The following is an 18,421-nucleotide window of genomic DNA, read 5'->3' on the forward strand; positions in this document are numbered from 1 at the left end:
TATAAGCGTAAGTGCAACAGTAAAAAAAAAAAAGCATGAAACATAACTGCTATAGCAAATAAGGCAGAGAAGCCAACTTTGAAGCTAAATGTATTTCATTGTCCCAACAAAGCATAACTGCACCTGAAGGAATCGGAGGACGGGGGACTTGCAGAAATTCGTCCTTTTGTTCCTCGGTACTTAAAGGGACACTAAAGATCAAAACGATTTTTTCTCGCATTAGTAAAGTGGTCTTCCACGATACCAAAAACACCACGCTTGCTGCGAGAAGACGCTTACTAAGCGAGAAAACGCTCAAAAAGAAAATACAGGTGGCGACGCCACCTTGGAATTCCCGCACCATTTCCCGTGACGTCACATATTTTTGACGGCGCCTGCTTGGGCCTACGTAGTTCCTAATCGGTTAAATCGAAGTACATTGTCCTCTGAGGGGGCCAGAGACTTGATAAAACGAGTTTGTGGAAATTTCGTCGAGCCAGTGGCGCCAAAATGCGTTAAATGCTCTTTGAAATGTTTTACGTCACGAATTACACATTTCGGCGCGAAATTTAAAAATGAAACTTTGAACTTGGTTTTCTCCGCTAATAATAAACCTACGGTGATGAAATAAACTACACATGAGTTCTCCGAGCACACTTTATCAATCTAAACCAATTCATTGTTTCTCTTTAGTGTCCCTTTAATATCTTTCGTCACTTTCTCATCAAACGCCAGCCCAGAATCTAATATAATATAGTCAGAGACAATTAAAGACTATATATATACACTTACGTAGAGCAACAAATGGGAAATTTATCCAACCAATACGCAAGCTCCGGAGGCTCTTGTGCATTACATGCTTATTATTTGCTTCGGTATAACTTATAAATAACGTAGATTTAAAGCAGGGGCGTAGCCAGAAATTTTTTTTTTTTTTTGGGGGGGGGGGCTCAACCATACTTTATGTATGTTCGTGCGTGCGTTTGTATGTGTGTGTATATATGCGCAAGCAAAATTGAAAAATTTCGGGGGGGGGGGTTTGAACCCCCCCCCAACCCCCCCCCCCCTTGGCTACGCCCCTGATTTAAAGTTATGCGAAGAGCAACAATGCACCATACACTACCAAGCGACTCTGCAACAGGAAACTGTAAAGCGCGACACCTCTCTAAGTAGGATGGATAAGGAGGGGCGCTGCGCGCTGTGATTGTCGGTGCACTTCTCCCTGGTATCGGCGTCTACAGGTCGCGTACATTGTAACAGCTGCGTTCTCTCACTTCGTTGATGTCAAGCACATTTGCAGGTTTAAGACGGCTAGTCATACCATGCCGATTCAAATCTCTGTCAGTGGCCCATGGTTAAAACTTGAACTACCGGGCATGTGTTAAAGGTGAATTCTGAAGACATTTTTTGATATTCGAGCGAAAATAAAGGTACGTTTTCATTTTCGATTAAGCCTAGCGTTTATTTTAGCGGAGCAAAAGCACAAGCTGAGAACAGGCCCCAGCTGGCACGATTTTCTTAGTGATGTGAAAGGCACCATGGCATGTGGGGGACACTTGTAATGAACTCTTCGGAACTCGTCGGGTACTGCTCTTGCGCAGCCGCTGAATGCCATTTAGTCGTCAGCAAGGAAGGTGATACTTCAGACTACACTCCGCGGATGCGCACAATAAGTCAGCAGTTTTGATTTGTTCACAAGGACGTGAGCTGCAGCTGTGGCTCGGGTTCTGCAGGAAGGCCGCCCTCGTCGTTCGTCGCATATCCATAGCGGCTACAGGCCACGAAGTAATCCTTGTCGGCATCCACAGCCTTCCAACACTCCTCGGGATCCAGCGGTGGTCGCTGACCCCCGTATTCCTCGGGCAATGCCATGGGCGAGATTTCAGCGTGGAGACTTTCAAAATTGTGTCCATGTAGGCGTATCTGTGCAAAAAAAAATGAACGTGAGAAATAAAACTTATACACATCTATATGCACAGGGTCTGTTGCATTTAGGAAACAACTCATTATTCAAGTATTGAAGCCAGCGTAGCCACGACGTTAGTTCTGTTGTACGATGTAAATGTGCCTGGAGAGGATGCCTATCAGTTCATTTGTCAGTACATGAAAGAATAGTTTTCTGAATTTTACGTCAAACTTTAGCTCAGCGTCTATAGTTGGGCTAGTTGGCTCTGCGTGGCGACTATGCGGATGAGCGTTGAGACGCGCGCAGACGCGGACAGACGTGAACTAAAGGCGCTGACATTAGCTACTGGGTGATTCCACGAGAGATCGAACATGCCTGTCCGGTCGCAATTTTTGTTTTGCCTGGGTTTTTTATATGTTATGTGGGCACATTCAAAGTGCACGGAACTGAAAATTTTATTTCCAAGAAACGCTCCCAGCGCACCCAAAAAATATTTGAATGTGGCGGCGCATGCCTCCCGTTTTTGCTCACTGCATTGTTTTCGGATTTCACGGCCGAATTTAGCGCGAACTGTAAATGATGTGTCGAAACTTTCTTTTGCTGGTTTTAATACGCACTACTGTGAATTACATCCATGCTTTTTTTATGCCGTCCTCATTAAGAAGAAGATGTGAAAAAATGGCAAACACGGCCGAAATCAAAAAATGGTCCTAAGTTTGAGGCGCCTTGGCGCCTTTACTATTTCAAACAGAAACTTGAAAACAGTGTCAACTATAGAAAAGAGCCTTTGCAACATTTATGCAGAAGATAATTTTTCTACGGGCAACGCAAAAAAAGAAAAAAATAGTTAAAGAAGCGAGTTTTTTCAAAAAAGTACATTTTCAAAAAATAAAATAAAAAAAACCCCGGTCTCAATTTTGACGGCAATTTTTTATCGAAGAGCGCTTATGTCAATGAACATACGGTTTTAATATCATATGTCCTCATTTGCTTTGTTTACGAGATATAACTGACCAAAGTGACCCTTGCTGTGAGTGCTCACTTCAGGGCGACTGATGGTTGTTAATAGCTTGCATTGTGCCTAAATCGCAGTTTTAATTATTCTGCTGCAGCAAAACCTTGCTCTGGTGGCTTTTCGTCAAAAAAAATGTGTTCTCAGATTTTATTTGGTTCTACCGTGTGCGAAAGTGGGCTGCTGCCGCCCTCTAAAGGGTGATTCCACGAGAGATCGAACATGCCTGTCCGATCGATATTTTTGTTTTGCCTGGGTTTTTTTATATGTTATGTGGGCACATTCAAAGTGCACGGAACCCAAAATTTTATTTCCAAGAAATGCTCCCAGCGTGCCAAAAAAGTATTTGAAGGTGGCGGCGCAGACCTCCTGTTTTTGTTCACTGCAATGTTTTGGGATTTCACGGCCGAATTTAACGCGAACTATAAACGATGTGTCGAAAATTTTCTTGTTGGTTTTAATACGCATTACTGTTAATTACATCCATGCTTTTTTCCAAGTATTTCAAGGAGCCTTTGCAACATTTATGCGGAAGATCGTTTTCCTACAGGCAGCGCGAAATAAGAAGAAAATAGTTAAAGAAGCGAGTTTTTTTCAAAAAAGTACATTTTCGAAATATAAAACAACTCAGGCCTTAATTTTGACATTTTTTTGTCGAAGAGCGCTTATGTCAGTGAAAACACCATGTTAATATGTATGTCCTCATTTGCTTTGTTCACGAGATTTAACGGGCCATAATTACCCTTGCTGTGTGTGCTCACTTCAGTGCGATCGATAGTTGTCATCAGCTTGCATTGCACTTAAATCTAGTTTTAATTATTTTCCTGCAGTAAAACCTTGCTCTGGTGTCTTGTCGTCAAGAAAAATGCATTCTCAAACTTTAAATTATGTCTAGCGTGTGTGGGGATAGGCTTCTGCCGCTCTCTAAAGGCCAAACGCGTACGCAGTTTGCAGCTTACAACCTCAACTTACCCGCCAGTATTCGTTAATCAGAAGCACGCGAGACACCGCGAACACATGGTTTAGGTCACTTTGTCAAAACTCTCCTTGCACACAGAATAAAGCATCTGTATGCAGCGAAGGCCAACTTAATCTGTAACTAAATGCCACAATCAGCAGGCGCGCTGTTATGCAGTTGTTTTCTCACTGCCTGCTTGCTTCCCTTCCATTACATGCATTGTACGCTCTAACCATCTTCCCCATTCGACGCACATTGTGCCTAAACAACATTTGTAAAAAGTTAGCTCAATGATTTCCGAGCCGTTTATCTCACTTCCCGCAATCACATGTTTTCGGCGTCGCAGATAACGTCTTCCTGTATCATCTCGACCTTTACCTCAGCGTTTCAGCAGCCAGAAAACGTGCGGTGCGGCATGATTAAGCCATGAGTGGCCGAAGCTTCCCAATTGATGATGTTTTGTTGCTACTTTACTTAAGTGCTTTCCCACGTCGAGGACAGCAAAGGTCATTGGTGGCACCAGACGGACATTACCCTTAGTTTTGACAATGAGTGCGGCCTACAAATTAAATATTACAGCCCAAAGCGCTTAGACACCCTTAGTCATAAAATGTTAAACTGTAAGCAGTTCTGGAAAGGCATTCATGACAGCTGCGCAGATGTGAGATAATTTGTGCGGCGCCGTTCAGTATAAACGTTTCGGCTTGCTCTAGGTCTAGCTGTTCACTACACGCGATGCGCGCGGCCCATGGCTACGTCCGATTGTTCTGTGCCGATTATTTACGCGTTCACAAAAAGAAGATTGCTGAGGAAAAAGTTTTCGTCGCGCAAATTTTTTTTCTTTGCTCTTTTTGTTGTTGCCTACCTCCAGAAGCTACTGTCATAGGCTGAGGATCTTCGCGACACCTGCGAGGTCTGCTTGCATTGCTTTAGGCTCCTCAAGGAAAACCTGTCTACATCTAACCGCGATGAGGTAGACCAGGCATTCCTTCAGGAAGAAGAAGCGGTTGATATCTTGAACAGGCGCGCCCATCTTCCCTCTGATGATTGTAGGCGAGATTGTAGGCTGCAAACTGTTTACACGTGAGCCATTTAGAGGGCGGCAGCAGCCCACTTTTGCACACGCTAGACACAAATAAAATCTGAGAACACATTTTTCTTGACGAAAAGCCACCAGAGCAAGGTTTTGCTGCAGCAGAATAAATAAAACTGCGATTTACGCACAATGCAAGCTATTAACAACCATCAGTCGCACTGAAGTGAGCACTCACAGCAAGGGTCACTTTGGCCAGTTATATCTCGTAAACAAAGCAAATGAGGACATATGATATTAAAACCGTGTGTTCATTGACATAAGCGCTCTTCGATAAAAAATTGCCGTCAAAATTGAGACCGGAGTTTTTTTTATTTTATTTTTTGAAAATGTACTTTTTTGAAAAAACTCGCTTCTTTAACAATTTTTTTTTTTGTTTTTGCGCTGACCGTAGGAAAATCAGCTTCCGTATAAATGTTGCAAAGGCTCTTTTCTATATTTGACACTGTTTTCAAGTTTCTGTTTGAAATAGTAAAGGCGCCAAGGCGCCTCAAACTTAGGACCATTTTTTGATTTCGGCCGTGTTTGCCATTTTTTCACATTTTCTTCTTAATGAGGACGGCATAAAAAAAGCATGGATGTAATTCACAGTAATGCGTATTAAAACCAGCAAAAGAAATTTTCGGCACATCATTTATAGTTCGCGCTAAATTCGGCCGTGAAATCCGAAAACAATGCAGTGAGCAAAAACAGGAGGCATGCGCCGCCACCTTCAAATATTTTTTTGGCGCGCTGGGAGCGTTTCTTGGAAATAAAATTTTCAGTTCCGTGCACTTTGAATGTGCTCACACAACATATAAAAAACCCAGGCAAAACAAAAAATGCGACCGGACAGGCATGTTCGATCTCTCGTGGAATCACCTACTGTGAACACTTACTGATAAGGTATTTACTGATAAGGTTTTTCTCCTAAATGTATCTGACCCCGTACTTATGTATTGCTTGAGAAGAGAGGCAAACTTTAATGGGAGAGAGGTTTTGAGGTCGGCCTGATTTCTGTGGCTCTAGCTTCCTACTGCACGCTGGGGACGGGGAAATGGGAAAGAACAAAAATAAGGAAGAACAGCTCAGTATGCACCACCCATGTCTCAATACAACGCTCACGTAGGGTCACAAGTGCTCGTATGGCCCTGCTGCCTTTAAGAAGGGCATAAGCGTCTTTATGGACTTGCTTATACTAGGACTTTTCGGTCAAGGCCATTGGATCGCTGCTAGTAAAATCGGCTTTTAGGGGCGAAGCTCCTTAAGGCGGCACCCGTTCGTCCCTCGTAGTAGTCGTCGTCGTAGTAGTAGCAGTAGTAGTAGTCGTAGTCCGTAACAAGTCTTACGCTTTGACCTCCAAGGTGGTGCCGGTGGGAGATTTTTCCTGTGCGTTGTTGAACAATAAAAAATTCGCAGCGTGCGCGTTAACTAAAAGCCGAATTCTTCTGTCTCTCATTCCCCATTAGCAGCCATTGCCATGTTCCAGTAGGAAACGTTAGTAGAAGTAGAAGTGTAAGTGTTAGCTAAAAGCCGACTTCTTCTGTCTCTCATTCCCATTAGCAGCCATTGTTTACCTCCAAGGTAGTGCCTGGTGAGATTTCTCCTGTGCGTGATTAAACAATAAAAATTTTGTTCAAAACGCCGTTGATTGATGAAATAAACCAACGAAAGACGCCAGATGTTTTGTAAAAGCAAAACGAAAGAACGCCAGATGTTTCTAAAGCAAAACGAAAAGACGCCAGCTGCTTAACGAAAGACGCCAGATTTTTCTAAAGCAATGGTTTTCTAAACAATGAAAATTCACAGCGTACATGTAAAATTAAAGTGAGCTGCAAGTCGTCATAACTCATCGAACCTTTAGTATAAACGCGCCCGATCTCACGTCGGTTGGGCAGAATTCACGGAAGATTCACGGTTTACCGATGAACCTCCGCAGCTTCGCCCACTCATCATCATTCACTCCGTGGATATGCTGTGATTTTTTTATCTAGGCGGCTGCTACTACTACTCGGAGCACAACTTGTGCGTCTAAGGATGGACGCTGGTAAATAGTGCCAGTATATTTGACGAAACAAATATTTCAGATAGTTTCGCTCATATTACTGGCGTGAAGTCTCCGCGATGCTTATTTAGTTGAGCTCTCTGAAGCTATTCGCCTCGAGATCTTGGAGTGGCGCCCTCTCGCGTGTGACGTCAGAGCGGGGGCTCCGCTCTCAACCGCGCTGCAGCAGCCGCTGCTCCTGTATGCGGATCGTCTGATTCAGGCGGGAACTTTGTCCAACGAACAGCCTCGCGACGGTCAACTAAAGCCTGCAACGAATGTTTTCGAGTGTAATCTTGAACTTATTTTAGTTGCGGCCCAATCGACAGGGCCATGAAATCCCCTGGATGGTCGACGAGTGCGCCGATGCCACCGACCGCATTGCTGGTTAGAAAGTGAAACTATGTGTGAGTGTTCTCGCTCGTTATCTTGTTTCCGCCGTACGATACTTATTAGTTTGGGTGGCGCTTTCGATCTACAAGTATGTAGATAAAGCTTGTGAAAGGTAGCGGTGCCTCATCGAGGGTGAGGCAGTGTACGACGCAGGCCACGTTGTTGAATGCGCGGTCGAGGCCGTCAACGGAGATCGCATCACCGCCGCTGCTTTCGTCCTGCAAACAAGTGCGCAAGTGCCGCCTTGTTGCACACCCCCCTGCCGATGCCCATGATCGCAGTTTGTCCCGTAATGTTGGTTCACTGAGAACGATATTACGTCGTAGTTCCTATTAATACCGCACAGGGCCGTCGCATGGGTATTAGAATATAACAAATAGTTAATCGCTGATTATACCACGCACAGGGCCACAGAGATTAACGTGGCAAAGGCAAGCTGGGTCCTGTTTCACGCCATGCAGCCTAACGAAAAGAGCTCCGCTTTTGCGTCTGCACTGCCTCAGGTGAAAACTTTTTAGAGAATGTGCACTAAACAGCGGCAACAGGTTTCGCTTATGACATTGTGATAAGCAGTCCGCTAGGCGCGCGCTTGCCTTCATAAGTAAAATACGTATGTACGCCATCCAAATGCAGCCGTAGTCTCAGATATCCCGCGCCGCTCACCTGAGCTTACGAGGCGCGCTTTCCTGCGAGGCGATTCGGAGACCGCGTCGTCGGCTCTTTGTCTAGGGGCCTTCGCGGCAGGTTGTGGGACGGCACCACACCTGGTGTAAGTCGCCTATGCTTATAGCCTGCGTGCAATAAACGCCTTAAGTATTGGTGGAGCGCTTAAACACGGTCACAAGCTTACCTAAGAGTCGCGCGTATACGGTGGGTAGCAGAAGTCACTGTTCGCGAAGTGCTTGCTGCACACGGTCGATGAAGGCGTGGAGCGCTTTCCCATTCTGAGCTTGCGATGCACTTCTTCTTCAGCTTTGGTTCCTTAGGGTAGTTGTGAAAGCTAACGCCTTTTTCACGAGCAGACGAAGTACACTGAGGCACAGAGCAGTAGTTCACCATTGCGCAGCACTCGCCGCGGCGACAAGCGGCCGCAGTTCTAAAAAACAAAGATTTGTAGTTCTAAATGAACGTTAAAAGCAGTCACGGTTGTTCGAACAGCGTCAGTAGCCACCATACGCAAGATAACCAATTGAACTGCTTTTTTGTTGAGATTTACCACAACGGCGGTTTCAACACGGCGCTGGGCCTACGTAGCAGACGAAAGCGCGCGAATCCCCGCTCTGACGTCATACAAGCGCCGCTGGTAGCGCCGCCATCGGTCGCACACCAGGCCAATATGAAAATTAGTATTGTGGTACATTTTTGTACATACATTTTTGTACGGGCTGGCAGGAGGCATATGTGCATTTACATATCTGTGATGGTTTTGTGTGCGTAAATCTCTCGTCAACAACATACTCCTGACAAGCACCGCACATGGCACTTGTCTTGGGCAAAAAGAAATCAAAGCAACAGGCGACCAGGTCGTGTGCGTGTTATCTACTGTCGCTACTGTGACTCGCTAAATCAAGCATGCTTCGCGGAATTTATATCCCGACATTGCCTTGTGTACGGACTCTACTTTTTTGTATATTCACTTACCCTTTCAGCTAGCTTTTGTTTGATGAATGGCCTGGTGAGAGTGAGGAACATGTCGAAGGCGTACGACTGCCTAACGTTGTGAGCTACCTTCAACCGCATCGGCATGCAATCCTGAAAGAAAAAGGGAAACGTACAGAGTTAGTTATGCCGCACTGTCTGGGGATTCGTTTTAAAGACGATAGTCTTTCTTGGGGAACTTAAACGCAGAAATTTTGGTCTGTCTTTCTGTTTGTCGGCACGTCACCCGATTCAGCCACCCGGCCAAAGTTGAACCACTTGCTTATTGCCCACCCATCTTGAACTGGTATACGGCTGTTCATACTTGTCAACGTTGTCGATCAAAAAGTAAATATTACGCGTCGAATATCTGAGGCGCAACATCATTAGGTAAGTATTAGGTGGTGTGTTCCTTTAATAGAAAATACATAGATACACAATTTTAAAGACCCTAGTTTCTTAAGCTTCGCTGAAAATGCGACTGCGCTGAAACTTGTCTTCCTCCGTGCCCTCTGCACAAGCTCATGTTGTGTTTCGGTTTCGGTTCATATCGTGGTTTTGGGACGTTAAACCCCAAATATTATTATTATTATTTCGGTTCAGTATTGCATTGTCCGAATGACAGGGGGCGCCGCTTTGGCATTCCTGTTTTACCCAGGCGACGTGTAAATAAGAGAGTTTGTGGAGAGTACTCGTTGAGTGCGGACGTTTCTTCTCCTTCGGCGCATCGCGCCAAACAGCGTGTTCGGGCTGGCCGGCGTCCCCACCGGTCGCGTTGGTCACCGCCGATCTTCGCCTGCCGCTGCGCCGGGACTACCAGCCCGCAACACAGCACTCATGTTTCCCGACGTATTGCCAGATGGCGTCAATATCTCACGCAGCGCCTCTTCTATCGTCTTTAGATGACATTTGCAGCGAAGCACGCAGATACGCGGCCAATTTTTTTACGTTAAAGAACATCATCTCTTCGCCAATAACCATATGCCTTCTGCATGCAGTCCCATTTTCTCTCTTATTTAATTTTACACTTGACTGGTGCATAACCACGCCGGAACAAACAGCTCTCTAACAGGTGTGCTTTTATCGACATTAAAGGGGTCATGAACCACTTTTCCAAGTAATGATCTAATGGCCTCAGTATCGGAGTGTACTGCCTCCCGAATCGATTGCCGCAAAAATTTCTCGAATCCGTCAAGAATCAGCGGAGTTACGGGGGTTTGGCGCACGCTCCCAGCGCTTTCTCTCTTTTCTCGTGCCGACGAGCGCACTGGAAGCTAGACAGGGAGGGATGGCATGGGGGAAAGAAGTTACGCCAGCGCGCGTCATGAAACGCGATCGCTCTCCCGCTGTGATTCGCTTGCGCGAGTGCGGCGCCGGCAAGTGGCGGCATTCCGCGGCAAGAAGCGCATCTGATCCGAACGCCGCTCTCGATTTACGTCGGCTATCGGCCAATAAGCATGCTATGTCTTTGCGACGTACAGCGGACAGACGCCCCGCCCACCGACGAGAGTGAGAACCGGCCTCTGTTTGAAAAGAGGGTGCCTGGGGAAACGGCAACTTCGCGCTCCGCTTGTGGCCATTACGCGGCGCGCACGACTGTAATATTTGGCAGAGCAGTTCATAGCCGTGTCAGCTTTCCGCAGGATGTGTTTTTTCAATCAGCCCAAGGGGTGCTTCATGACCCCTTTAAGCTATTCGTGTTGAAAATCGGGCAGTTTGTACCGGTAACGCAGCCGCAGTGGGGCACATGAAAGGTCATGTGCATGCTGCTGGGGGTTTATGTGCGCTAAGGTACGGAAATTATTTAACTAAATATACAAGTGACAGCTATTCGCGGATTATACAATTTGCGCGGGGCACGCGATCAAGTTGCAGTCGCAACAGAGTCATTGAAGAGAATGAAAATTTTTCACCAACCTGCAGATATTCCAGACCCTTTCTGATGAGACTGATGCTGACGTACAAAAGCTTGTCCACCGTAAATCCGCCATAGTCCACGAGTAGCACTATTCCTAGGACCTGCGCAGCGGGATCACGGGCCAAGTGTTCCAAGCAGAACAGGCCGGCCCTATGGAGATCCAAATAGGACACTTCGTCGAGCACCCATGAACCTGAGAGAGAAAAAGCGACTCACGATGGAAAAATTTTTTCGCGAAAACGAACGATAATGAAGAAAGGGGACGCACCACAAAAGCTACGTTGCGAATCAATACCCACTCACTCATTTCGCACTCCTTGTTAAAGGGGTACTGACACAATGTTTGCGGCCGATATAGCCTGCGGGATCGATTTCCGTGAACATGCGTATATCATCTGCAAAATATCAACAGCGAACATAGGTTGGGAAGGTATCTTAAATGACTTTTGAAGTTTGCGTGAGCGGTCGACACCCTCGCGCTACTCACACCGTCAAAGGTGACCCTCGGTGAACCCCCCCCCCCCCCCGCCCTCTACTTCCCTCACGCTGCAACAAGTTATGATGACGTCACAGCCGACATGTTTTTTTTTTTTTTTTTTTTTTTTGCCGCGTTCGCTCCAGCAGCCTACTTCTCGGCGGCTGCTCGCGAACCGCGCGTAAGTGCGTCACAGTTCCGTGTGCTGACGTGATCGAGCGCTGCACCCGCTAGGTGGTGATAGTTGCACCCGGAGGCTTGTCGGTTTTGAAACCGAAACTGACACTGGACGGTAATGAGGAGCCTGTAAATAATAATCTGTCGTGCACTGCAGCAAACAATACACCGTGTTATGACTAACAGGCCCCCAGCAACACATTGAAGCAAAAAAACGCGAGGCCAAAATTTTTGTGTCAATACGCCTTTAAAAGAGTCCTGACACGATTTTAAAGCACCGCAAAAGGGACATTTTTCTCCCCGTTTTCTTGGTATGCGGTATTAACCCTCCCCCTCCCCCACGGAGCCAGGAAACACGTATAAAATATTTTAGTTTAAATTTAATGTTGTCGTCACCCTGCACCTGCAAAACAGACCCATCCCGTCCATCTGCAATACAGACCCATGCCACCGAAATCGCTGTCGCACTCGCTGGACGACTATTAAGTCATGGTTGCTTACGTGCACCACGTGCAACTGACAGCAGATGACAGAGATGCTGCCCGGACGTCACGAGTTGCCGTCCCCACGTCAGATTGTGTTGACACGTCACTGTGACCCCCCCCTCCAATTGATATCAAAACCGAAGGTGATTTTTTCATATGGAGTGGCATTAAAATTTTATTCAATGAGTTCCGAGGCACCCGATACTCTTTTTAAGGTTCTCGATACCAGTGTTTTTGATTAAACCAACAAGACCAAAATTTCTAAAATTCGTGTTGGTTATCTTTTGAAGAGCGTATAGAGAAGAGCAGGCGCTACGTTTCGCAGTCCTTTAGGGACAACACCTCATTGCTTTGAACCTCACCCCGTATTCTCGAAAAACATTTTACGCTATAATTGTCCTTGAGAGCGAATTTCAGCCCATTTTGATGAAGGACATGTTGTTAACGGAACGCTTGCCCGCGTGGTACCCTTGCCTGGTTTTACGAGCAATACCGGCCTCCCATGGACGTCTTTGTCTGGCAGTATCATGACGATCTTTCTAGCTGCCGGTGGTGCATTGCAGGGCAGGAAGTCGCGGTAGAGGGACTCGGTGGAAGCCCGATTACTGTAGTAGTTCTTGATGGTCTGCAGGGCCGACTCCACCTCGTACTTCCGGACACGCAGAAACCGGAGCAGGAATTCCTCGTCCTTGTTGGCATTGAGACCCGGTTCAGCTGAAGATGAAACCCAGGTATAAGAACTACATTATGTGTTAACACGTATAATATTCAACTTGAATTGACTTGCACAGCGCGCACGTGTGTGCTTCTTGTCGTCCGTGTTGTACCTTGAGCTGATGCAAGAGATGGATCAAGACCAACTAGCTTGGCTGTCCGTTGTGTTACGTGTGGTATTCGACTATACTATAATATTCGACAACCCTGTAACAGCCGGTATGGGCTTACAGTATTCTAAATAAATAAATAGGTAAATAAATAAATAAATTTTAAATGTTTTCTTTAGACAGGGAGGACCGGCTATCCCGAAATCTCAACTAAAGTACTCGGGAATGAATAGCGAGTGAAAATGTAACAACGCGCACTAGGCGTACAGATAGATCTCGTAAAGTTTTACTATATACAGATATCAGCACCGCAGTGATGAACCACTACCTCGTGCCGTCATCTAACCCACACGAGCGAGGAAAATGCACGCAAAGTTCATTCATCTGTGCAAATATATTGGTGAATTGCACGGAAATCTGACCAGGTAGGGGACAACACGGTCCATATATCAATAGTATCAATATCAATATCATATATCAGTAGTGCAGTGGCACTGTTTGTTTCTGCAAGCTGTAAAATTAGCATTGCGATTGCACATTCGATAGAGAACAAAAACTGGTGAATAGCATACTTGTCCCCTTTCCCAAAAAAGGACGCGTGAGGCTCGGACAGATCTGCTGGACGTGCCTGGCTTAGATAACACTTTTCGTCGCACGCAAGAAATCTCATATCCTTTTTCAACGTGACACACAAGTAATTCATTACAGCTCCTTCCGTGGCTAGTGGATGTCCTCGCTACAGTTTACAGAGGCAGTTACAGAGGCGGGATCGAATCCCGGCCGCGGCGGCTGCATTTTCGATGGAGGCGAAAATGTTTGAGGCCCGTGTACTTAGATTTAGGTGCACGCTAAAGAACCCCAGGTGGTCGAAATTTCCGGAGCCCTCCACTACAGCGTCTCTCATAATCATATCGTGATTTTGGGACGTTAAACCACAGATATTATTATTATATGACTTCGCCGCTAGTTTGCGCCATTTTTGCTTCTGCGTCAGCTTGGTCGTTCCAAGCTATGTCACGGTGACTGGGAATCCATTGCAATGCAACAGCATGTCCCTATTGAGACGCCTCAGTTAACATATTCATTATGTCGTACGCAAAAGGAGTGTATTCGGTTTCTTGCTTCATGTAATTGCTGATCAGTTGAAGTGCCGGTTTAGAGTCGCAAAATAATGTCCACTTCGCGGGACTCTGCTGTACAATGTAGCGCGCAGCTTGTCGGACGCCGGTCAGCTCAGCCGCAGTAGACGATAGCCGATGCTCTATCTTGAAGCGTTTCGTGATGCCCATGTGAGGTAACGTGAAAGCTGCTGCTGAGAAGGTCTGCGTGACAGAGCCATGAGCAAAAATATACACCGTATATCCGTACATATAGGCAATGTACGATAAAGCGAAACGCTTAAGTCCAGTGGTTGGTATTTTTCGACTTCATCGTTATCTCAGTGCTCGAGAGTCGCACTAGCTGCTTAGGAATCGTCCAGAGGGGTATTCCGGGTGTCGCTTGTATTGCATAATTCGAAGGCAGCAGATTCTTGCTGCGACATCACAGCTTCCGAGTATGCAGCATTGGGCCGTGTGTTAATAAAGTCTCTCAGTGGATGGTCTCGGTGCCTAGTCAACAATCTCTAATAATACCTGGGGTTTAACGTCCCAAAACCACGATATGATTATGAGAGACGCGGTAGTGGAGGGCTCCGGAAATTTCGACCACCTGGGGTTCTTTAACGTGCACCTAAATCTAAGTACACGGGCCTCAAACATTTTCGCCTCCATCGAAAATGCAGCCGCCGCGGCCGGGATTCGATCCCGCGACCTTCGGGTCAGCAGTCTAGCACCATAATTCTAGACCACCGTGGCGGGGCCTAGTCAACAATCTCAGATGCACTCGCAGTGGCTCGTGTTGAAGATAAACGCGAGCTGGACAAGCACGTGCTTCCGTAATAGTGCCCCATGTAGAAGTAGATGGAGAAGTATTGGCCGCGATATCGGCCTATAGGTGGCATCACCGTCGCCGCGTTAGTGTGGAGAGGCCGCCGGCGGCGCGTATACAAATACACACAGTGGCGCTTCGTTGTGAGCGCTTTGAGCCGATTCTCGGCGAATAAAATGCGTTGATTGCAGCCCACTGGTAATATATAAGCTCTTCATTGTTGAATCGATGGACGAAGATCATCCAATGGTATTATTACTAGTGAAAGAAGCGCAGTCTGCCGATGAAAGTGATGCTCGCCCTGGATGACAGTCTGCGCTTATGCACTTTATGACGCTTTTGGTTGTTTTCTCTGTACATGTTGGACTTCTGTTCTATTTACTACGCACTGCTGTAGCACGACTGAACTACTTAAGTGTTTACTTCTTGTTCATTTGTATATCAGCCCATATTCCTGTGCAGTTAGCACTGCTCGCGCAAATACGCATTTTTTTTATTATTGTTCAGTTTTTGATGAACTGTAGGGCAGTTGATAAGTTTAGTCAAGAAAGCTACGTGATCGACAGCGCTTTAGCGCCACGGAGACGTTCAACGCGTACGCACTTGTTCTTGCTCCAGTAACAGAATAAAAAGGTCAGAGTTTAGCACAGAGCTTTCACCGATTGATTACATGCACGACAGTGATGCAATAAATGTCCGGTTATTTTATGGAATAAGTGTCTTTTTTAAAACAAATAATGTCCGCTGCCTTCCAACAATTTATAACAACTCCACACAAACGCTCAAGATAATGTAATAAAAAACTATCAGACTTTGCGTGAAATTATACGACAGAAATGTAAGGCACGCCGTCAGGATTAATTTTGAACATCAGGGTTCTTCAAAGCGTACCTAAATCTAAGCACACGGCTGGTTCTGCGTAAATTTCGCCCCAAGTTAAAATTGCGCGCGGCAATTCCGTTTTATCACTGCTGCGTCATTCTATTGTCTGTTTTTTTAGGGGACAGCTTGAGTACCGAAGTGTCAGACTTCACTTGATAGAAATATTTCGCTGTAGCGGGACCACGACCGTACAATAAAAGGACATCTTAAGCACAACTAAAGCTCATCGCATAACCGATGAACTACAGTGCCGCAGTTGTACACATAAAAACAACGCGAAAGTGCACGGCCTAGAGCCCGTTTTGGTTTACCAACGAGTCGCTAAAGCGTTGCCTTCACACATTATTTAATGCTCCTCATGTTTGGGGCTATGCCAAGCGCACTTTAGGATGCTCTTAAACCAGAAAGCGGCACCAACACTGAAATGATTCTGGCGAACAAAGGGTACGACGCCAATACACAGCCCTCTCGAAAGTCGCACTCAGTGATATTATTACAATGCGCATGCAGCCGAACAAGACCATTTGCTTCTGTACACCACGTTAGGTATACGTACGAGCAGTTAGGCACGCGCTAACACAACAGAACACACCGCCCTTTGAGAACGTGCATGACGTACTCGCTCATGCAAACACGACGTGGCTAGCAGAGGACGCAGGGAGCAATCCACACTACGTGCGCTTCAGCCAGTAGCCGCCAGGCGGCGACTGCGCTCGATCTCGCGGCCAATAGGCTTCCCAAGCAACGCTTAGCGGCGCTGCTGCTCTTGACAGGCGGCGCCATCTCTGGCAGAAAAAGAGAAACTGGGGTGTAAGCAGCGCGCGTTTTCCCTTCTTTCCACCGCGTTGCTGCTCGCTTCTGTGCACGTGCAGAGCTCTCGCGGTGCACTTGCGGCGCCTCACAATGTACCGCTTGCAGTGCGGCTTCAAAAGGATTTTCAAGCTTGACTGGCACTTCCGAAAAGCGAACTTGATAAAATGAGAAAGGCTCGTCAATCGCGTTAACGGTGAAGAGCAGACGATCGACGACAACGACGCCCGACACAAAGCGAAATGCATTTCCCAAGTCGCGATTACACCGTGTAGGACGTATACCTCGAGGTAAGTCTCATTCTGTCATGTTAAAGATGAATAATGGTCCACATGCACTCCGAAATGAAGCCGTACGCGCTACCGATGTTCTGCGGCGTGGACTACGAATCATATGATTGTTGTTTTGATATGGCATGCTTGCAGTAGCAGCCGTGTACTTTCGTGAACAAACGTTTGCGGCGTGCGAAAAAAAGATTATACGGCCATGGCACTGCTTCCTGAGAAGGTTAGAGTCAAGTCCTCCGCGCCGCTGGAGAATCAAATTAAGACGCGAGGCAGCTAGCTGAGCTTTAATCACTGTCAAGCAAGATGAACTGCTCGCCTCGTTTTTTCGGCTCTCGCGTCATGCTTGCAGTCTCTTTTTATGGTATCGACTTGACAGGCGTATAAAACCTGTTGCGTGAACGCGGCTAGAAAATCGCACAAAGTCAGAAGGTGGTTACTTCGAGGTTGCAATTGCAAAGCATGTATTAAGTGCCAGTTATATTTAGCGGCTTAAATATATATCACCCTAATAAAGTGACAAAAACAAAGCAAACCTGCAGAACGATGTCAAAGCTTGCTGAAAATGCACAGACGTCCGTTCCGGCGTGATAAAGCAGCCTTCCCGACGCGTGAAATGCAGGCGCCGAACTTCTGACAATGTGCCGAGTTCAGTTGAATTCAACCAACCGCGCAACGCTAACGGTATAACGCGAATGTGAACGTTCAACAACGACGGGTAGGTCTCACGAGCACGGGGAATCAAAACACAAAGTTGTTTCACCTACAACCGTAACTGGACTTTAACAATGCGAGAAGACAGCGTGTAATCATTACTGTAGTCGCTGCGTGCATGCGCCGCGTTACTTACCGATTCAGGTAGTCGGAACGAACGAAAGCGATGAACTAAGACAGCCAAAATAGAAGGCGAGACAGCGCTGTCAGCTATCCACGCTTGCCGCCTTCATTTCTCGTGCGTCACTCCCGGGAAACGACACAGTTTAACACGTGAATCGTGTGCCTTGGTGTTGTCTGCACTGTTGTGGCTGGCCACTAAACCGCAATACTTCGGACCACGCTTGCCCTTCCGCGGGGTCGCTTCTGCCATCACGGAAATGCGCAGCTTCGCAGATCAAGCCTCTCGGTTCAACGCATCCAGCTGAAGGGTCCACCAGTTACCCGCACCGAGAGAAGAACGCGTGCGCACGTGCGCTACCGCTACCGCGAAAGGGGCTGAGTCGGCCGCGCTAAGGTTCAGAGCTTTCCGACAGAGCCGCAGCGCGGCTGGCGCGGCGCTGTCGTCGCGCCGCAAACTTGAGCTTGGGTTCCCTATAACGAAGGCACTATTACGATGGGTAAAAGAGAAAGACAACGGTTCAGAAGACACACCGGCCTAGATGGAAATACTGTGTGTCGTATTGTTTTCCTGCTATTTGCTAATCTTGCGGACGACAGTTCGATTCCGGGCCACGGCGGTCACATTCTCGTGTAGGCGAAATGCGGGAACACTCGTGTGCTTAGATTGAGGTACTTGTCCCCAGGTCGCAACAATTAACATGGTATCGCCACCACTGTGTGCCTCGTAATCATGTCGTAATATTGTCCAAAGAAGCACGCAATTCAACTCGTATTTGTTCTTATCGTTAAACGGAAATT

At 46.8% G+C, this 18,421-nt stretch overlaps 1 protein-coding gene across 1 annotated transcript in view; it reads right to left on the minus strand.

Annotated features, from left to right (window-relative positions):
- Window positions 1-1,472: 1,472 nt before the first annotated feature.
- LOC119393805 (clavesin-2) overlaps window positions 1,473-18,421 on the minus strand; it is a 20,419-nt gene continuing 3,470 nt past the window's right edge. The window contains exons 2-4 of the mRNA XM_049416378.1: window positions 10,920-11,113; window positions 9,006-9,116; window positions 1,473-1,902 (exon numbers count right to left, since the gene is read on the minus strand). Coding sequence (XP_049272335.1) covers window positions 1,672-1,902; window positions 9,006-9,116; window positions 10,920-11,113 — 536 coding nt within the window. The 3' untranslated portion in view covers window positions 1,473-1,671. The remainder of the gene's footprint in view (window positions 1,903-9,005; window positions 9,117-10,919; window positions 11,114-18,421) is intronic.

Source organism: Rhipicephalus sanguineus, chromosome 5, assembly GCF_013339695.2.
Source record: "Rhipicephalus sanguineus isolate Rsan-2018 chromosome 5, BIME_Rsan_1.4, whole genome shotgun sequence".
NCBI classification, from domain to species: Eukaryota; Metazoa; Arthropoda; class Arachnida; order Ixodida; family Ixodidae; genus Rhipicephalus; species Rhipicephalus sanguineus.